At 41.7% G+C, this 22,475-nt stretch overlaps 1 protein-coding gene across 1 annotated transcript in view; it reads left to right on the top strand.

The window, feature by feature from the left end:
* Positions 1 to 3,551: 3,551 nt before the first annotated feature.
* JMY (junction mediating and regulatory protein, p53 cofactor) overlaps positions 3,552 to 22,475 on the top strand; it is a 100,530-nt gene continuing 81,606 nt past the window's right edge. The window contains exon 1 of the mRNA XM_087430133.1: positions 3,552 to 5,152. Coding sequence (XP_087286259.1) covers positions 4,112 to 5,152 — 1,041 coding nt within the window. The 5' untranslated portion in view covers positions 3,552 to 4,111. The remainder of the gene's footprint in view (positions 5,153 to 22,475) is intronic.

The raw sequence follows: 22,475 nt of genomic DNA, 5'->3' as shown, positions 1-22,475 counted from the left end.
ATTCCTTAAGGAGACTAACGGGTCACTTGGTAGCAAATGGTCTATATAGAAGGGTCCTTTCATCCTGGAAGAGCTAACGATTTTTCTCACAGGAATAGATACTTAATCTGAGTATGGGTTTGCCTTTCCTGCCTGCAGTGCCTCAGCCACTATCAAGCCACTTACAGAATGCCTGATCTACAGACGTGAAACAACTTAGTATCCAGCAAGGGAATCCATTTTAGAGACCCACTGGTCATGTGATATACTGTGTCATTCAAAAGCTGCTGGCTAAACAGAATGTTGGTACGGCGTGCTGAAGGCACAGCTGAAGCACCAGCTCAGAGGCAACCCCCTGCCAGGAGGCAGGTACCATCCTTTAGGACATGGATACATGTTGAATTACCTTTATATGGCACTACGTCTCCAAGAGGGAGAATACATGGGTCCAAGAAACAAGGGGTGGAAGCAGGAGTGGCCTCACTTTCAGTGACCCACCAGGGGTAGATTCTGCACAGCTCTGCATTCTGTAGGGTTAGAGGTCCTGCCCCCCAGAATGGGAGTGTTCTTGGCAGAGGACAGCAAAAATCCCATTGAACTACAAGCTGCAGCTGTCACTTGGACACTCTGGGTTCTGTGTGGCCAGTTACCAGCAGGCAAGAAGAAGAATCACATCTTGAGAGGGATAATTGACCCTGATCAGCAGGAGGAGGCAGGGCTGCTATTACACGATGGGAGCAGGGAGGAACGCGCGCGGAACTCAGGTGACACCTTTGGCTGCCTCTTGGAACACTCTTGCCTCATTGTGACAAATGTAGTGTTGTAGTAATGGAGCCGATACACCGGTAAGGTTACCAGGAATTCAGACCCCTCAGGAAGGATGGTTTGGGAAACACTACACATGAGCCACTGAGGCCAGCAGAGTGAGGGACTTGAGAACAGTTAGTGGAGGAGAGAGACTATGAGTATCAGTTGGGGCCATGAGACCAACTGTAGCCATGGGGGCTACAGTTCATCCCTCTAAATTCCCTCTCTTAAGTTTCCCCTCAGGAAGAGAGGCCCACCAGAGCCCTGGAGGAGCTGCTCCACAAATGTGCTATGGATGGATCCACGTGGCACACAAGGTGAATTGTGGCAGGTGTGGAGATGCGCCAGTCAGATCCTCCTTCAAGAAAGGACTCACTCCTCAGTTGCAAGGAGGGTGGTTAGCTGACAGTCCCCAGCTGTTTGTGTCTTCGGAGTCAGCTTGAGGTTTTCATCCTACGCTTTTCTCAGGGTGGTCCCCAGCCAAGGACTGAGCAAGGCCTAACCATTTCTACTCAGTGGGAGAACTTCTTTAAGGAACAATCTTTGCTCTGGAGCTCCCTGTTGGAGTAGCCTGCCCAATCCTCTTCTGCCCCTTTTCTTTCACAGGTGTTACCCCCCATAAACTTTTGCATTCCTAACTTCTTTTCAGTGTCTGCTTCTGGAAGAATCTAACTGGAACACACGTGTCCATGAGACCTCTGAATTCAAGTTGTTCCCTGCTCCCCATCCTGGGATGTGTGACCTGACTAATCAGAACTGCTATTTTCTCATATATAAAATTAAGGACTTACTCCTTTCATACCAATAATCATTATATGATTATTGTGAGGATAAAATGAATATGTGCAGGAAAGTGCTATGTAATCTGAAAATCGCTATGTAAACTATTACAGTTTTTATTGAAAGGCTTAAAGAGTTAAAGCATTTCCCAGATTATCTAACAATCCTCAATAGTTAAAAAAAAATTCAAACAGATAATTGTTTTCAAGCCCTTTCAAAGCCAGTATGGTGGAAGTGGTTTTTCTGTAGCTTTACTTATTCCCAGGGAGTAATTTATACACTCAGAGATCTTGCTTGACAATCAGATACAGACCTAAATAAAGAACTGTTTGGTACTATAGTAACCTGCCATGGGAATTTTGGTTTGTTTCTTTCCTTTTCTAGGATAACAATTACTAAGACAGAGGAAATGAGAAACATTGAAACAACCCTTTTGACAAAACACAGTGGCCAGATTATTCAGGAAAAATACTTAACACCTGTGTGACCACGACCCAATTTTCTCTAGCACTATTGTGACAGCACAATTTTATCTGTGGATAAATACCGCAATATTAATATACATATAAACAAAAATATTTTCTATAAATATATTCTTTTAGTGTTCATTCTTAGTATTCATACTTATCTATAATGTATTACAAAAACACAGCTAGTGATGATGTCATCACTTTTTATCAGAAAAACTTTTAGCAGTAACTTTTTAGCAGAAAAGATGGGAAATATAATGTGCTATTGTTTGCTTAGCTGGTGATACAGATTTGCAATGAGTTTTTTTTCTTTCTTTCTTCCTGCCTTTCAAAAGGTATATCTCTGATTTGCATTCGAGAGTTGACACAAATTCAGTTGCAAGCTTTGAAAATTTGCAGTTCTACATAAAAAACTGTAAAAGGATTTAAAAACCAGTCCTTTTCCCCTTTTGCTCACCCTGTCCAAAGTGCCTTTTTTTTGGTCAAAGCAGATTCATAGGTCTAAAATGTCCAGCTGAGCGACAGAACTAGAACTTTCAGCTCTTTACTCAGATGTGAGGACAATAGTGAACTACGTGTAGCCGACAATGCACAGTTAAGCCAAATGGTTTTGCATATGTTTTAGAAATATGCATAAAAGTCAAAGAAGAAATAATTCCCATTGTACTTTACTGTGGATGCAGAACACCTGCAATATGAACTGGACACTAATAGGACAGAGAATGCCAATAACAGAAACTGAATTATAAGATCCACTAGGCAATTTTAAGAATGTGTTTCATCATAGTTCAGTACGAATAGAATTCTTCAGATTTACACATTTTTTTATACGTGCATTCTGGGAACTCTGATTATTGAATACAACTTCAAAAGGGCTCAAGCCAGTGACCTCAAAATGAGGCGCACAGAACAGTACACAAAGATGAAACTGCGTCTTAAAACACTGATGAACCGAAATGTAAGCACTCATACCATTAGGACATGCCTGAATTTTCATCTATTTTGCCTTGGTGTTCTACTGGGTTGTCTTCAGACACCTTCCTTTCATATCTTAGATTGTGTCTCAAGGGTGTTAGGGGGGAATCCAACAGTCTGGGGGATCCCAATAAACTTTAGCACATAGTTCGTGTTATGTTAACAGAGTACTTCTTTCTGAACATGTTATCCATCCTGACTTCCTCCGGGTGGATGGAGGCAAATTTACATCTGGGGGTACCTCTGATTCACCGGAGTTGGAAAAGTCTCACTTCCTCCGCTTTTGTTCCTCTTTTCTCGGGTTCGGAGGCCACCTGTCCCGCCGGGCACACCTGACCCCCTCCCCGCCCGCGGAGCGAGCAGCCGGCGGGTCTTCAACTCCAGCCCGCGGCAAGACGCTGCGCGGAAAGAAGGAAAGAGTCGGGCGCGCGGCCGCTGGCGCGCGCGCGCGCGACGGGGACGCCGAGGGGAGGGGCCGGCGCGCGCGCGGGGTGTGCGCGCCGCCGCCGCGTCACCAGCGTGCGGCACGTGCCCGTGTTTACGTCCCTCGTGGAGCCGCCGACGTCAGCAGCCGAATGGCAACATTGTGGCGATACTGAGGCGCAGAGTTGAGGAGACGCGTCCGTCCGTCAGGCGGGCTCCCGGCGGTCGGGAAGCGGAGGAGGAGGAGGAGGAGGGGCGGCGAGATCGGCCCGGCGAGCGGCGGGGACGCACACACCGCCGGCTCCGACCGCCGACCGGCCTGTCCGGCCCCGTCGGCCCCGCGCCTCACCTCCAGGGCGCCGCAGACGCAGCCCCGCGGCCTTGCGCGGGGGGCCGCCGGGCGGCCGGGCTTGTAAACAGATCCGGCCGCACGTGACCATGTGAACTACCTGCTCCGGGGACGCGTATTGTCTTTCCCGCGAGCCGCGCCACAAAGGAGCGCGGCGGCCCGGGTGCGGCGGGCCGGGCGGGCGAGCGAGCGAGCGGGGGAGCCGGCCGGCGCGCTAAGATGGCTGAAGGCGCCCGGCGGGGGTGAGCGGGGGGCGCGGCGCAGCAGCCGGTGAGGCCTCGGCGGCGGGCCCGGCGGCGCCTCCCCCGCGGCCTGCCCCGGAGCCATCATGTCGTTCGCGCTCGAGGAGACGCTCGAGTCGGACTGGGTGGCCGTGCGGCCCCATGTGTTCGACGAGCGCGAGAAGCACAAGTTCGTCTTCATCGTGGCCTGGAACGAGATCGAGGGCAAGTTTGCCATAACGTGCCACAACCGGACGGCCCAGAGGCAGAGGAGCGGCTCCCGGGAGCAGGCGGGGGCGCGAGGGGGCCCAGAGCCCGGCGCGGCCGCGTCCGACGGGACCCGCGGGCCGGGCAGCCCGGCGGGCAAGGGCCGGCCCGAAGCCGCCGCGTCTGCGACTCTGGGCCGGAGCCCCGGCGCCCGGAGGAGCCCGGCCTGGGCGGAGGGCGGCTCTCCGCGGAGCGCGCGCAGTCTTCGGGGGGACCCGCTGCTGCGGAGTCCGGCCGGCAGAGGGGTGGAGAGCCGCCTCAGGAGCCCGGGGCGGGCCCGGTCCAGCCCGAGCCGGAGGGCATCTGACGGCAGAGACGGAGCGGCGGTCGCCGCTGCGGCAGCCCCGCCGGCGCCCAGGGAGGCGCCGGCGTCCTCGGTGCGGGTGGTGAGCGCCTGCGGGGCGGTCTCCGAGGAGATCGAGGTGCTGGAGATGGTGAGGGAGGACGAGGCGGCCCCCGCGTCTCTGGCGCTCTCGGACGCGGAGCAGCCGCTGCCCGCCGCCGAGCTGGAGTCCCCTGCCGAGGAGTGCAGCTGGGCCGGACTGTTCTCCTTCCAGGATCTGCGCGCCGTGCACCAGCAGCTGTGCTCCGTGAACTCGCAGCTGGAGCCGTGCCTGCCCCTGTTCCCCGAGGAGCCCTCGGGCATGTGGACCGTGCTGTTCGGGGGCGCCCCAGAGATGACCGAGCAGGAGATCGACACACTGTGTTACCAGCTCCAGGTCTACCTGGGCCACGGCCTGGACACCTGCGGCTGGAAGATCCTCTCCCAGGTACTCTTCACCGAGACCGACGATCCCGAGGAGTATTACGAGAGCCTTAGCGAGCTGCGGCAGAAGGGCTACGAGGAAGTGCTGCAGCGGGCCAGGAAGCGCATCCAGGAGGTAAGAAGCTAGTCTGGGCTCTAGCCGTCACTTTTGGTTACGCAGCACCAAAGGCCGGAGCCTCGGTCTGAGCTGTGCGCATTTGGGACACTTGTTTTTCTAGACAAGGGAAAAGGATGAAGATGGGTTCCTGACCTGTCTCATCCTTCCTTCCTTTCAGTGGTAGGAAAACCGTGGCTTTCCTTAATTGGCCCTCTGAAGGACCTTTGATAAGTCAGTAGATTTCCTCCCTTGATTTATCAAATAGGTTCTATATAATAAGTGCTCTGTTTGCTGCTCAGTACAGGCAGCAAAATTAAAGCCGCTCAGAAAAAGGTGTTCCGTAAATATAAGCTAAATGAGCCATTCTTTTTGCTCCTAAAGCTCTTTCCGGCAATAAGTGCCCAGATATTAACGCTTCTTTCCTGGTGTTCTGTTCCTTTATTCAGAATAGTTTGTCTTATGGAGCAAAGTTGGTCTTGTTTTTTTTTTTTTAATTTCGTATGTAGTTTAACAACTTAGACAAATTTTAAATTCATTTTCTTCCAAATGATTGGCCTGTCCAAATGAAGAGACACCAACTGACAATTGGATGCAAATGTATTTTTAAAGGTTTTACGCACACTCTAGGAATATCTCAAGTCTTTACAGATGGCGCGTGTTTCACTCCAGTTTTAGGGAGAAAAAAGGTCCTGGGCAGGAATGTTTATTATACTTTTGTATTTTAAGAGTGAAAGCCATGCAAAAGCTTTTTCAAACTATCTAATCCTTAAAATAACAGGAAATAATGGAGAAATGGTCTGAATGGATGTGCATAGGGAGCCCTACAATGTGTAAGATATGTGTAGTTTGAGGTCATGCCTACTTAACAGCTTCTGCTGAAAGAACTTGACTAAAAAAAGTATTTTAAGATATACTTAGTGTCCCGTAATGGACGCTGACAGATATTTTCTCAAAACGATTTCTTTTTAGTTTTAGTACCAATTGAGGTTGGAGTTGGCGTGGGGGAATGCCCCTTTTATGGTGTCTGTATTTCTGACATTGTGTTGTCATCTGTTAACCTTGCCTATGTTTGCATAATACTTGAATCCTGCTATTAAGGCCAGGAAGCTGGAGCCTCCTGGTTTCTTTGTGGGATATTTCATATTTTTCTTTGCTAGACTCGAGGATTTAGGAAATAATTCTTTCTCACTTATCCCACAGTCCTCTTAAAACTTCCTGAATCCAGGTTTTCCCTCCTTCCTGTAAGTTTACTCTATGCTAAACATCACTCGTTGGTAATATGATCCTAGAGTACCAGAGATCTGTTTTTATATCTCTTTTTATCATCATCTCACTACTGGAGTCTGTTCTACTTTAAATTCTTTTTGGAAGGAAGTGACAGAAATCTTAAATAGTCACGTATATTCTCTTTAGAGTTTTGTTGATATTGACCTGTATGTCTTTTAAACTGCAAGGACAAAGTTAATTCTTCTTTCTCTCACTTGATTTACAGATCTATGTAATACTGTTTTTTTTTTTTTTAACTTTCTATTTTTTAATCTCTAAATGGCATAAGCATGTCGGGTATTAATTTTATTGTTACTCAGGAAAAGTAATTTTGTCTAATTTGTTTTTTTTAATTCAAATTGGGTCCAAAATGAGGGGTGCCAAAAATATAGTAAATTAGTTTTCTAGAAAGAGTTTATTATGCTTACATTTTTTAAAAGGAATATGTTTTCCTAGTTAAGAGTATATTGACCAGGGGCCGGCCCGGTGGCGCAAGCGGTTAAGTGTGCGCGCTCCGCTGCGGCGGCCCGGGGTTCGCTGGTTCGGATCCCGGGCGCGCACCGACGCACTGCTTGGCAAGCCATGCTGTGGCGGCGTCCCATATAAAGTGAAGGAAGATGGGCACAGATGTTAGCCCAGGGCCGTCTTCCTCAGCAAAAAAAGAGGAGGATTGGCGGATGTTAGCACAGGGCTGATCTCCTCACAAAAAAAAAAAAAAAAAGATTATATTGACCATATTGTATTCTATTTAACAGAAAAATTTAAACTTTTAAAGAGGATTTTATGTTTTGGAGAACAACTCAAAGTAAATGAAATTTATTATAAATTCACTGAACATTAAATACGTAAGGTTTTGATGCTTTAGATGACTTGAACAGTATTTGAAAAATAGCTATCAAGGACAACAAAAAGGGTCAGTTATAATGGCCACCCTGGTTTCTACTGGAAGATTGTGTTGAAAATATGCGGCTCAGTGGGGAAAGGGTGGTGTGATTGATTACTGATGTCTGCCATGGGCATGATAATGGGGATGTATAGCACACCAGCTGTGTATTGTTTTGTTCTCCAGCTGCTTAAATTCTTTGCTATGATAATAGTTTGCAGTACTATTTTTTTGGGTAAAATCTTTATAGAAGTTATGTTATTTTTGTATTATTGATTCTGTTGAGTCTAGTAATTACATCTAATCCAATTTTTTTCTTTTTTTTTTTGGTGAGGAAGATTGGCCCTGAGCTAACATCCGTTGCCAATCTTCCTCTTTTTGCTTGAGGAAGACCGGCCCTGAGCTCACATCCGTGCCAGTCTTCCTTTGTATGTGGGACGCCGCCACAACCTGGCCTAACGAGCCGTGTGTATGTTTGCACCCAGGGTCAGAGCAGCAAACCCCAGGCGGCCAAAGCAGAGCATGCAAACTTAACCACTACCCACCAGCCAGCCCCTAATTCAGTCCGGCCCCTAATTCAATGTTTTTTATTCCCAGTTCTCAGGTTGACTTAACTTGTGGAATTGGCGATAGGTTTTCAAGCTAGGTATATCTGGTAAATCAAACACATTCTTAGGTATACGTTACTTAGAAAATGTAGTCCTTTGGTCGTGTTTTTCCTTCTTTATTTCTTTGAATCTATTTTCTGGTCCTTTTTTCTACAGTATTCCTTTTCTTATCCATTTAAAGGTTTCAGCTTAAAGACCACACCTGTTTTTGTTCAAAATGGTCAGTAAATTGTTGAAAGGTTTTTTTTTTTTTTTTTTAAATAGAACAGACTATAACTAGATTCTAAACTTCTCACGGTCACTGGCCTTGACAATATCTTGGAATTCTCTTCTTTGCCACCCCTAGTTCAGGGCCACACATCTTGGGAGCACTCATATTAATGGGCAAAGGACACCAGACTTTTTTATAGTATTACAACAATTGAAAGGATTTGGAAGAAGTGTCCTTTTAATGTAAAGTTGTGGGTAAATAAAATTTTATAAATTGATAAATGTAAATTCCTCAAGAGACCATACTATTTAAAAACTAGGAGAAAAATCTCTTAAAACTGTAAATAAGTTCCTAAATAAGAGGTCTTTATCTGAGTTGGTGAGTTCCCTATAAATTGAGGGGAGCTATAGATGAACTTTAATGGGGTACTTTAAGTAACATGCAAAGTTTTAGATACATAGGCATAGTTGCTTGTTTGGAGAGAAAAGCTTAGCTACTTTGTAGGCTTGGGGCATACCTCTATTGGAGTTTAATTTTTGGAATACAGTTATGATGTAATATGGAGTTACAGGAAGTACTCCTGTATCCTTGTCTTGTGAAATATTGAAGAATTAAACCTTAAGGTTTCAGCTAAAAGTTTTTATTAATGATTCACAAATTTGATCAACTGACTGGAAATAATAGTTTGTGAGGAGCTACAATTTGTACAATACTAATGAGAAATTACTTTTAGATAACATAGAAACTAGAGATTGTTTACTACTTAGGGCCTCAATCTTGAGTACAAAGGAAATGTGAAATTTATTACATGGTCGATTTATCTTGGACTTTTACAAGGGTTTACTGTAAGTCGTGCTATTTATATAGCAGGTACTCAATCCCTGAATGAATCAAGTGCCACCAAAGGCCTCTCGGAATGGTTTCAGCAGTAGCCTTGGTTGTTGGTCAGAGCTGAGGATCCTATTATAGTGTGTGTGCATGGGCGGCCCATACTGTGCATTACTTTTGATGACCTGGATTTTGTAAATAATGGTTTTTGTGTAAGGACAACTATTCTTTAAATGATTAATTTTGGTCTTTTAGATAGTAAACCTTAACTATGATGGCTTGATTAAGATCTAAAAATCAGCGTTCACTTTGGAATTTATTATGTTTGTGAAACTGTGCTCAATTCTCCTTTCTTTTCAGTTGAAACCACTGTTTGAGAGCATCATGTGTTTAAGAGTAGCCATGCAAGGCATGCAGTAGACAGAGCCTACCTAGTGTTTGGAGTCGGAAAGACCTGGGTTCCAAATTGGACTCACCACTTCTGTGACCCAGTTAGTTATTTAACCTCTTTAAAACCGGGAAATGGGGAAAATACTTAAAGGATATCTTAAGATTCAAGTAAGACAATATGAAAAAGTGTCTGGCAGTTATCAAGGAGGCTTCCAGGAAGTGTTATTGTCTCTTGTTTCATGTAATAAGGATTCTCCAGAGTTTTCAACTTAACACTTCTTCGTGGAATGTAGCTAATATTTACTGGCACTACTTAGATATTGTGCACTTCACATTACCTATCTCCTTTTATCCTCCTCATGATCTTTTGAGATAAGTGGTGTTTTATACCTATTTTACTGAAGCAGAAGTTGAGACTTAAAGAGGTTACTTGGATTTGGCCAACGTTTAACAGCTGAGTGACCAAACTCAGATTCAAACTTAGGTTTGTCTTAATCCAAACGTGTGCAATGCCTTGTTTCCCTGAAGACATTAGAAGGAATGTCAGTCTCCACTCCTAAGAATATGGGAGTGTCAATATTTAGACATTGTAGTCAGTTCAATAATGACTTTTAGGATGACTCATTTGTTACATTTCAAATTAATTATGATAGGCATGGTGTGGGGCAGCATCTACAGGTTGTGTATTAGAAGAAAGGGGTTGCCTAGGGGTTCAAGGATGGATTTATGTTAGACCAGAGTGCCCAATCACTGTTTCCCTTTGTATCTTAAAATGACTCAGCTCTAAACAGCTCCTGACTTGTGAGGTTATTTAATAGAAGGGGCAAGGAGCTCTAAGAAGACTGCTTACCGCCCTTCCTCCCAATTATGAATTTCCTAATTTTCCTGGAAAACTAAGATTAGTTATAAACTCTTGAGCCCTGCTGAAACTCTGATATATACATTAGAGAAATGACAGTCTTTTAGGAGCCCTAGGTTGCTGGTCTTTCATTGAGCCAGTGAGCCAGGACCCATGATTAGGTATAAATAGTGGAAGCAGGTTTGGGAAGAACATAATGTGGTTGCAGTGGAGAGAGCTGTTCTGCCTGGTACTTCTTGACTGCAGTGACTGGAGGCATTGAAAGACAGGATATTACATGTTGAGGACATACGGGAGCTGTGGCCTTTTAGGGCCTAGGAGATATGTCAACATTGTAACTTGATGTCTTGTCTAATCATGATATAGTCCCATAAGAATAATGCTATCTTACTGTATAACACAGTTAAAGAATAATAAAGCTAAGTGGATTCTGTGGGATTTCTTGAAAGTTATGATGAAAGACTTGAAAGCTGGAAGCTGTTAAAATAATGACTTAGATACTAATCATTTTCTTCAATCCTGTGTGCAAGTAAACTTTTGACCATTTTTCATATCATGGAAATAAGTATAGAATAAAAGATGAATTTATGCTTCTAGGTTAGCACTTCTATAAAGCAGAAACATGGAGACTGGCGGCAGGATGACAGCCTTTTGATAACTAATTTATGTGGTGGTTTCTCTGCTTGGCGTGTAACATCACATGATGCCCAGTCCACCAGACATTTCACAGACCTGAAATCTGTCATGTTTCCTCCTTGCTAAATAAAACAAGGCCAACTTTGACAAACACTTTAGTCATGTGAGTACAAGGGTGTGTGCGTGTGTGTGTGTTGAAGGGAGAAGGTGAGTGGGAGGTTTGGTTTGGTTTGAACTCCCCAGATCTTCACATGTAACTTGAATCAGTCTCTCACTGTTCTCCATTGCTACTTTATTCTCTCTCATTGACTGTAGAATATTGTTGGAAGTGGGACTTGAAAGCACAGGGTGGCCTTCTGTTGATGGTTAAATGTATATGTGCTTATTTTTTTGTAATGGGAAGTTTCCCGTGGCTCTTTTCGCTCTCTAATAGGCCAGGATCTGCTCCCTCTAAATCTGCCCAGTTCCCTCAGTTGTTCGTAGGAGAAAAATTAAGTTGCAAGGGTAAGAGACATAGACAGGGAAGACTAAGTAGTAGTTCTTGGTGCTGTTTGTTTTTTGGTAGAGGTGGTGAAGTTCATTTGGCTTTTCAGGCGTCTTATAAGGGACTGTTAATACCAAGTAGCCTTAAAACAGAGTATCTGACTTATTAAAACTGCACAGGGTCAGAGAAGGATTCAGTCAGCAAAAAGCTAGAAAATTTTGTGAGTTTTCTTAAATGTGGCGATTGCCTTTGTATGCTTGTCTTTGAATTTTAAATTATATATAGTTATAATTGCATATAATAGATTCTTTTCAGACTTATAGTGAAGGTTTTTTAGGGTAGGCTGTAAAATAACAAATAGGCATGATGGGCTAGACATTTTATAGAGGAGAATGATCTTACAGATAAATGTATGAAGTGCCTTGAATGATTTGGGGTTTTATATGTAACTTTAAGGTTTGAATGTGATTGCTTGGGGCTTTGTTTATTCAATAGATATTAGTGCATTCAAGTAATGTAGGCACAGGGAGAATACAGTGATAAATAAGAACGGTCATTTTCTTCAGGAAGAAATTTTAAATAAAATTGATTACTGAGTCATCCTGCTAGGAATTAGTTGAGGCAGGGTGCTTTTTTTTTTTTTTTTTTTTTTTTTTGTGAGGAAGATTAGCCCTGAGCTAACATCTGATGCCAGTCCGCCTCTTTTTGCTGAGGAAGATTGGTCCGGGGCTAACATCTGCGCCCATCTTCCTCTATTTTATATGGGACGCCGCCACAGCGTCCCATATAAAATACGGGTAGTTTACAGGCACAGTGTGGCGAGGCTTGGGACCTGATCCCCTGGTTTCACGTGCAAGTGGTGTGTCAGTCCACACTCTGGATCCAAACGTGCGAATCCTGGGCCGCCAGAGCCGAGCTCGAGAACTTAACTGCTATGCCACCGGGCCAGGCCCCAGGCAGGGATTTTTTTAAGAAGCGTCTCACTACATGTCTTTAAGTAGTGCTTAGTGGAAAGAAAATTGGTTCGACATGGCTCAGGAGAATCTGTGGTTTTGTCCTGATTCTAATATGGTTGCTTGACATTAGGCTCTTTCTTACCCTCTTTGGGCCTTAGTTTCCCATTGTAAAGTGAGGTTATAGTGTCCTTTTTAAGGATCCAGGGTAGTTTACAGGCACAGTGTGGCGAGGCTTGGGACCTGATCCCCTGGTTTCACGTGCTTGTGTCCAGGGTTAGGTCTCCCTGCAGTGAGGTGACTGTCCAACTCAGCACTTCTACTGTTGCTGGAGTTTGGAGGCTTTGAAAAGCCTAATTCATTGTTGGGTGCAGAGGGAGTTAGAATAAGGCAGGAGGTAGCGTTTCCTCTTGTTTTTGTATTTGTTTTCTCATCCTCACTTGGTTCCTTACTTGTACGTGAAGGTGTTTTTTTGTGCTTTTCCCTCGGGTTTTTAGTATTAAAACTACTTTTCCCATCCGTTTTTGATAACTTACTGAAGTTACACTTACAAAATGAATGTTTACTTAATAAAATTGTTTCTCTAAGCCTTTCTTCCTCTTCACCTTCCTACCTAGGTGAGTCTGTCCTCTTTACCGACACGAATGGGGCCATAACTGGAGCGACCTATGTGTAGAGAAGTATGTGAGGCTCTAGTTTTCAATAATCACAATATCTAACCTTTACTGAATGCTTCCTGTGGGTCAAGCACTGTGTGCACATCCATAAGTACCTTACCTCAGTTAGCATGTAGATAGGAGTTAAGAGGTGGGTTCAAGTGAGTTTGAATCGTGGCTCCTCTATTTAATAACTTTCTGAATTTGGGCCTGCCTAATTCTTTCAGGGCCTTAGCTTCCTCATCTGTAAAGTGAGGAGAATAATACTGCTGCCTCATAGACTGATTTAAAAATAGGTTTTATGTCAAGTACTTAGAACAGTGCTATGTATCTAGTAAATTATTAATATTAGTCTTCATAACAACCTAAGAGGTAGAGAAGTAGATTCAAAAAGATTAGGTAAATTTGCCTAAGATAACATCTAGTATATAAGAAAACTGGATTCACATCCAGGCCTAACTGATTTCCGCTTGCTTTCTTAACCATGGATTATCTTCATCCCTGAAGAAAGGGAATAAGGCTAACTGATAGACTTAACCATTGTCAAATTGAAACACGTAGTCAACATCTCATCACTAGACAAAAACATTAACAGTGTCTGGCTGATGACTGTTTTTGGAAAATCTTGATTATGTACTTATACTATAATCAGCAATACTGTCTGTGATTAGAGAACATTGTAATCCCAAAGGAGGCTAATTTAAATTTGTGCCTGCATGTATGATAGAAACATAAAGCTCTAATGTGAGACAGAATGCATGTCTTTCTTATACAGACTCATTTATAAAAATGATTTTTCTGTAACCATAAGAAGGATAAATGTTATACTGATGTTTAAATATTCTATTGTAAATTCTGTTCTATATTAAGGTTGTTAAGGGTGAGTTGGTTTAGATGGTGTGATAATTTTCCTTAAAAGTTTTTACAGATGTATCTTACTTTAAAGAAAATTTAGTTTTTCCAAGAACATTTCGTGATACTTTTTTTTTTTCTCACGGTAGATCTGGGGAATCTGGTATATTCTAAGATAAGACCTGAAATCTGCCTCCTTCCTCCCACTGTTCCCATTTTAAGTAATTAGTCCATAACATTGAATAGTTAATATTGTTCTCGTCCTCCCTTCATAACTATACTAAATAATTATCTTCCTTATCGGCTAAATTTTTCTGGCTAGGAGTGGGAGGAGGGCAGTTAAAGATGGTAACTTCTCTTGCTTTATTTTTTGTTGGAAATCATGCCTACTTTTTATTTTATATCAGGTGATGTGAATTTTGGTATTGGGGTTGCTAAATGAAAATGGAAGGGTTATGACAAGTAGGGTTGAAAAACGAAGGAGAGAGAAAGGGGGCAAGAATTAACTCTAGAGTAGCAGTATTTAGACTTGGAAAATTTGTGGGAATGAATAACATTAATTTAGTAAAAGGAAATTATATGCCAGCTCTCAGTGAAACCTGTCTGGATGCTTGCTTTTGTAAGTGATGTGTTATATAAAGTCTCTGACTTTGTTGATGGCCTCAGAGTTGGCTCTGAGCAGATTTTACTCCATACATTGAGCATTGTGAGACCTAAAACTTGAAATAAAACTATTTTATTTACCTTGGTGGAAATTACTTAAGTTGGATAGAGGATCAGATATTTCTTATCTGAAGTATTGAGCATGTTTGTGGGTTTGCTAAATGAAAACTGGAAGGAATTCCAAAATTATAATTTTATTCTTTTTTCATCTTGTTTGCGCCACTCCGTACTTACTTTTTTCACTTTCCCCCATTCCATGAAATATTTCATCACGTTTTCAGTCTTCCTAGACTCAAAAGATTGGTATCTTTCTCATAAGGGAAAAATAATAGACTAGCTATGAGTAAGGATATACGGGGCTGTGGTTAAGAGCTTGAGTTAGGCTCCCTGGAATTCATACCTTACCTCCACCTTTCACCAGCTACTAACTGTAGGCAAGTTACTGAGTTTCTGCCTCAGGTTCTTTTTCTGTAAAGTGGCATAGTAGTTACGTCTACATAGGAAGGTTGTTAGGAAGAATAAAAAAGAATGTGTGTCAAGGGCCTCCCACGTGGTGCCTGTGCTAGAAATACTCAGTAAGTATCAGCTGCTCTCACGAGACTTCTTCACCACTGTTTCCTGAAGCAGCTCATTCTGACGGCTTGGGTTCCTCCTGGACCCAAACCTGTTTCTACTACAAACCAGATTAGTCTTAATGGAAGCTGGTGCCATACAGGTAAAATATTTCCAAACTAAAACAATGTCAAAACAGCAAGAAAAGTGTGAGTTTGTTCTTAAGCCTCTTGTAGTCCCTGGTTCCCAAGCCTGTTGCTGCTGTTTGATGTGAACATTACTATTTTGGTCGACTTTACAGGACAGGGTGCTCCTGTTGCTGCAGTTGGTTATAATTGTGATTGCAGTATTTTTTTAAAGTAAATTTTCTCAGTAGCTCTTCCGTTTTTTTCTGTAATCCCCTTCCTTTTTGTTTGTAAGCATCCCAGACAACCTTGATCACAATTGACTTGTAGATATTCCAATTGAAATAACTCTTAAAGAAAATAGTAAGCATTAACCTCTGGAAGCCCTTATAAATGCTTTTACGTCTTCTTCGTCAGTCATTTATTCAATAAGTCGTTTTGGACCAGGTGCTAGGCATACTATGATAGAAGACAAAACAGCAGACAGCCGCTTTCCTTCAGCTTCACTACAAATTCTACTCATCTGTTCATTCTTTTTCTGTGTGTGAGGAAGATCAGCCCTGAGCTAACATCTGATGCTAATCCTCTTTTTTCCCTGAGGAAGACTGGCCCTGGGCTAACATCCATGCCCATCTTCCTCCACTTCATATGGGACGCCACCACAGCATGGCTTGCCAAGCGGTGTGTCGGTGCGCACCTGGGATCTGAATAGGCGAACCCCGGGCTGCCGCAGCGGAGTGCGCCCACTTAACTGCTTGCGCCACCTGGCCGGCCCCTAGTATTATTATTTTTTAAATGTCACAGTAGTGACATAGTCATTGATTTTATATTTCTTTTCTTTCTCAGTTATTTTATTGAGGTCATATTCGTTTAAAAGTGTATAATTTCAGATGTAAATTATTATATATCAGTTTCTGTGTAGGCTGCATCTTACCACCAGGAGTCTCATTTTTATCCGTCACCATACATATGTGCCCCTTTACCCATTTTGCCCACCCCTCTACCCGCTTCCCCTCTGGTAACCATTAATCTGTTCTCTTTATCCATGTGTTTATCTTCCACATATGAGTGAAATCATATGGTGTTTGTCTTTCTCTGTCTGGCTTATTTCGCTTAACATAATACTCTCAAGGTCCATCCATGTTGTTGCAAATGGGACTTGTTTTTTTTTTATAGCTGAGTAGTATTCTATTGTATATATACACCACATCTTTATCCATTCATCAGTTGATGGGCACTTGGGTTGGCTATTGTGAATAATGCTGTGGTGAGCATAGGGGTGCATAAGTTTCTTTGAATTGTTGATTTCAAGTTCTTTGGATAAATACCCAGTAGTGGGATAGCTGGATTATATGGTATTTCTATTTTTAGTTTTTTGAGAAATCTCCATACTGTTTTTCATAGTGACTGCACTAATTTGCATTCCCACCAGCAGTGTATACGGGTTCCCTTTTCTTCACATCCTCTCCAACATTTGTTATTTTTTGTCTTCATAATTATGGCCATTCTGACAGGTGTAAGATGATATCTCATTGTAGTTTTGATTTGCATTTCTGTAATAATTAGTGATGTTGAACGTCTTTTCATGTGCATATTGGCCATCTGTATATCTTCTTTGGAAAAATGTCTGTTCATATCCTCTGCCCATTTTCTGATCAGGTTTGTTTTTTTCTTGTTGAGTTGTATGAGTTCTTTACATATTTTGGAAATTAACCCCTTGTTGGATATATGATTTGCAAATATTTTTTCCCAGTTGGTGGGTTGTCTTTTCATTTTGTTCATGGTTTCCTTTGCCTTGCAGAAACTTTTTAGTCTGATGTCTCATTTGTTTATTTTTTCTTTTGTTTCCCTTGCCTGAGTAGACATGGTATTCAAAAAGATGCTGCTAAGGCCAGTGTCAAAGATTGTAACACCTATGTTTTCTTCTAGGAGTCTTATGGTTTCAGGTCGTACATTTAAATCTTTAATCCATTTTGAGTTAATTTTTGTGTATGGTGTAAGATAATGGTCTGCTTTCATTCTTTTGCATGTGGCTGTCCAGTTTTCCCAATACCGTTTGTTGAAGAGACTTTCCTTTCTCCATGGTATGTTCTTGGCTCCTTTGTCGAAGATTAATATCCATGGATGTGTGGTTTTATTTTGGGCTCTCGATTCTGTTCCACTGATCTGTGCCTCTGTTTTTGTGCCAGTACCATGCTGTTTTGATTACTATAGCTTTGTAATGTATTTTGAAGTCGGGGATTATGATGCCTCCAGCTTTGTTCTTTTTTCTCAGGATTGCTTTGGCTATTTGGGGTCTTTTTTTGTTTCATGTAAATTTTAGGGTTCTCTTCTGTTTCTGTGAAGAATGTCTTTGGGATTCTGATTGGGATTGCATTGCATTTGTAGATTGCTTTAGGTAATATGGACATTTTACCTATGTTTATTCTTTCAATCTATGAGCATGGAATATCTTTCCATTTATATCTTCTTCAATTTCTTTCAATAATGTCTTATAGTTTTCAGTGTATAGGTCTTTCACCTCCTTGGTTAAATTTATTCCTAGGTATTTTATTCTTTTTGTTGCAGTTGTAAATGGGATTATATTCTTGACTTCTTTTTCTGCTAGTTCGTTATTAGTGTGTAGAAATGGAACTGATTTTTGCAAGTTGATTTTGTATCCTGCAACTTTGCTGTAGTTGTCGATTATTTCTAAGAGTTTTCTGGTGGATTCTTTAGGGTTTTCTATATGTAGAATCATGTCATCTGCAAACAGCGGGAGTTTCACTTTTTCCTTTGCAATTTGGATTCCTTTCCTATTTGGATACCTTTCAGTTCTTTTTCTTGCCTAATTTCTCTGGCCAGAACCTCCAGTAGTATGTTGAACAGGAGTGGCAAGAGTGGGTGCCCTTGTCTTGTTCCTGTTCTCAGAGGGATGGCTTTCAGTTTTTCACTGTTAGGTATCATGTTGGCTGTGGGTTTGTCATATACGGCCTTTATTATGTTGAGGTGCTTTCTTCTATACACATTTTATTGAGCGTTTTTATCATAAATGGATGTTGGATCTTCCAGATACTTTCTCTGCATCTATTGAGATGATCATGTGGTTTTTATTCCTCATTTTGTTAATGTGGTGTATCACGTTGATTGATTTGGAGATGTTGAACCATCCCTGCGTCCCTGGTATAAATCCCACTTGATCATGGTATATGATCCTTTTAATGTATTGCTGTATTTGGTGTGCGAATACTTTGTTGAAGATTTTTGCATCTAGGGTCATCAGCAATATTGGCTTGTAATTTTCCTTCTTTTTGTTGTCTTTGGTTTTGGTATCAGGGTAATGTTGGCTTCACAGAATGAGTCAGGAAGTGTTGTGTCGTCTTCAATTTTTTTGGAATAGTTTGAGAAGGATAGGTATTAAATCTTCTTTGAATGTTTGGTGGAATTCTCCAGAGAAGCCAGCTGGTCCTGGAGTTTTGTTTTTGGGGAGGTTTTTGATTACTGTTTCAATCTCTTTACTTGTGATTGGTCTATTCAGGTTCTCTATTTCTTCTTGATTCGGATTTGGGAGGTTCTGTGAGTCTAAGAATTTATCTATTTCTTCTAGGTTATCCCATTTGTTGGCATATAGTATTTCTTAGTATTCTCTTATAATCCTTTGTATTTCTGCAGTATCTGTTGTAATTTCTCCTGTTTCATTTCTGTTTATTTATTTGTGCCTTCTCTTTTTCTTAGTGAGTCTGGCTAAGGGTTTGTCAGTTTTTTTTATGTTGTCCAAGAACCAGCTCTTAGTTTCGTTGATCCTTTCTACTGTTGTTTTAGTCTCTATTTTGTTTATTTCTACTCTAATTTTTATTATTTCCCTCCTCCTGCTGACTTTGGGCTTTGTTTGTTCTTTTTTCTAGTTCTGTTAGGTGTAGTTTAAGATTACTTGAGATTTTTCTTCATTGTTGAGGTGGACCTGTATTAATATAAATTTCCCTCTTAGTACCACTTTTGCTCCATCCCATAAGGGTTCATATGTGTGTTTTCATTTTCATTAGTCTCCAGATATTTTTTGATTTCTTCATTGATCCAGTGGTTATTCAGTAGCATGTTGTTTAATCTCCATATATTTGTGACTTTTCCAGCCTTTTTCTTGTAGTTGGTTTCTAGTTTCATAGCATTGTGATTGGAAAAGGTGCTCAATATGATTTCAGTCTTCTTAAATTTATTGAGGCTTGCCTTGTTTCCCAGCATACAGTCTATCCTTGAGAATGTTCCATGTGCACTTGAGAAGAATGTGTATTCCGCTGTTTTTGGGTGGAATGTTCTTTATATATATCTTTTAAGTCCATCTGGTCCAGTGTTTCATTTAAGGCCACTGTTCCCTTGTTGACTTTCTGTCTGGATGATCTAGCCATTGATGTAACTGGGGTGAGGTCCCCTAGCGTTGTGTTGCTGTTAATTTCTCCCTTTTAGTCTGTTAGTAGTTGCTTTATATACTTTGGTGCTCCTGTGTTAGGTGCATATATATTCATAAGTGTTATGTTCTCTTGGTGGAATGTCCCTTTTATCATTTTATACTGCGCCTCTTTGTCTTTCATTGTCTTTTTTTTTTTTTTTTGTGAGGAAGATCAGCCCTGAGCTAACATCCATGCCAGTCCTCCTCTTTTTGCTAAGGAAGGCTGGCCCTGAGCTAACATCTGTGCCGATCTTCCTCCACTTTATGTGGGACACCGCCACAGCATGGCCTGACAGGTGGTGCGTTGGTGCATGCCTGGGATCTGAACCTGGGCTGCCAGCAGTGGAACGCACACACTTAACTGCTATGCCACAGGGCCGGCCCCCTCTCATTGTCTTTTTTATATTGAAGTCTGCTTTGTCTGATATAAGTATGGCAATACCTGCTTTCTTTTGTTTGCCATTTGCTTGGAGTATCATCTTCCATCCCTTCACTCTGAACCTTCTGTTTGTCTTTAGAGCTGAGATGTGTTTCCTGCAGACAGCATACTGTTGAGTCTTGTTTTTTAATCCATCCTGCAGCTTTTGATTGGAGAATTCAATTCATTTACATTTGGAGTTATTATTGATATATCAGGGCTAATACTGCCATTTTATCTCTTGTTTTCTGGTTGTTCTATATTTCCATTGTTTCTCTTCTCTTGTATTTCTGACTGCCATTTCAGTTTCATGGTTTTCTGTGATGGTTTTCTCAGTTTTCTCTTTGTTTATGATTTGTGGCTCTATTCTGATTCTTTATTTAGTGTTTACCATGAGGTTTGTATAAAAGATCTCATAAATGAGATAGATACCTCTCCATTAGCCTAAGCAGGTGCCATCCCTTTTCTCTTCCCCTTCTGAGTTATTGTTGTCACAAATTATTCTGTTTTGTGTTGTGAGTTTGTGACTAAATTGAAGTGTTCATAGTTATTTTTGATGCTTTCCTTCCCTTTATCTTTTATGTTATAATTAAATGTTTGCTGGCCTATTCTGATAGATAGCTGCAATTTTCTGATTTTGTCTGTTTATCTCCTTGCTCAAAGCTTTGTAAATTTTTGCCTTTTTGTATCAGGTAGGAGGGCTTCCTTCATCACTTCTTGTAAGGGAGGTCTGGTGGCGATGAACTCTCTCAGTTTTTGTTTATCTGGGAAAGCTTTTATTTCTCCAGTGTATCTGAAGAATAGTTTTGCTGGATAGAGTATTCTTGGCTGAAAGTCTTTGTCTTTCAATATTTTGAATATATCATTCCATTCTCTCCTAGCCTGTAAGGTTTGTGCTGAGAAATCCACTGAAAGCCTGATAGGGGTTCCTTTGTAGGTTATTTTCTTCTGCATTGCTGCCCTTAATATTTTTTTGTTGTCATTGACTTTTGCCAGTTTTAATATTATATGCTTGGAGAAAGTCTTTTTGCATTGATGTAGTTAGGACTTCTATTGGCTTCATATACTTGTAAGTCCAGTTCCTTCCCCAGGTTTGGGAAGTTCTCGGCTATTGTTTCTTTGAATGAGCTCTCTGTTCCTTTCTTCCTCTCTTCACCCTTTGGAATACCTATAATCCTTATGTTGCTTTTCCTAATTGAGTCAGATATTTCTCAAAGAATTTCTTCATTTTTTAAAAATCTTAGTTCTCTCTCCTCTTTCACTGGGAGCATTCCTACATTTCTATCCTCTAAATCACTAATTCTGTCCTCCATAACGTGAGCTCTGTTTTTTATGGATTCTAGATTATTTTTTATCTCATTAATTGTATTCTTCATATCCAGAATTTGTTTGGTTTTTATTTTAGAGTTTCAGACTCTTTGGTGAAGTATTCCTTTTGCTCATTAATTTTATTCCTGAGCTCATTGAACTGTCTTCTGAGTTTTCTTGTAACTCGTTGAGTTCTTGATGATAACTATTTTGAATTCTCTGTTGTTGTTTTTTTTTTTTAAAGATTTTATTTATTTATTTTTCCCCCCAAAGCCCCAGTAGATAGTTGCATGTCATAGCTGCACATCCTTCTAGTTGCTGTATGTGGGACGCGGCCTCAGCATGGCCGGAGAAGTGGTGCGTCAGTGCGCGCCCGGGATCCGAACCCCGGCCGCCAGCAGCGGAGCGCACGCACTTAATCGCTAAGCCACGGGGCCGGCCCGAATTCTCTGTTGTTTAGATTGTAAATTTCTGTGGGTTCAGGATTTGTCTCTGGAGACTCCGAAAGTGTTTGCACAGGCCAGGCTGTCCCTGCCTCCTCTTACAGTTGCACTGGCTGCTGTGTGAGGATCTGCGATCTGGCTTGCTGCCGCTGGGGAGGGTGGGGTGCACTCACCTGGTTCCACTGCCTCCCAGGGATCCAGTCCACCCACTTACAGATGTATAGCTGCAAGAATCTGTCAGATGCCCTGTTGCGCAGGGAATCCTGTGCTGGTTAATGAATGTCCGTTTAGTTGTAACTTAAAGAGGAGAGACTAAGGGAACAACTCACTCAGCTGTGATGCTGATGTCACCCTCCATATGAAGACTATTTAGGTATTTGCATATGCTGTTTTTTTACAAGTCAGTTGGAGAATTTCCAGTCACATTTGGTTGGAAAGGAGTGGGAAATTAATGTGGTTTAAAACAATTGGGCATACCTTTGGTTGTTTATTATTATAAATAATATAATATTTTATTTTTTTATTCTATAGGTGTAATATTGGATTTTGTGTGTTTTTATTACAAATAAGGTCAAGCAGTTTGGTGTACAGGGTTACTAGGTAGTAAATGTAGATTTTGCTTCATCTCATTCCCAAATTGTGTGTATAAATATAAGTAAGCTGGCTAACTGAACCAGTCTCATAATGTTTACTTCCTGAAATGTGAAGCCATTATAGAAAATATGTGCCAAGCTTACCCAGTCTTTACCAAAGAACAGCAGTGTTATTGCAAATGTTTTTTTC

This window comes from Ceratotherium simum, chromosome 4, assembly GCF_057802395.1.
Source record: "Ceratotherium simum simum isolate JZ-2026a chromosome 4, ASM5780239v1, whole genome shotgun sequence".
NCBI lineage: Eukaryota > Metazoa > Chordata > Mammalia > Perissodactyla > Rhinocerotidae > Ceratotherium > Ceratotherium simum.
Note: the sequence above shows the minus strand (reverse complement) of the source record. Positions and strands in the feature narration are given on the sequence as shown.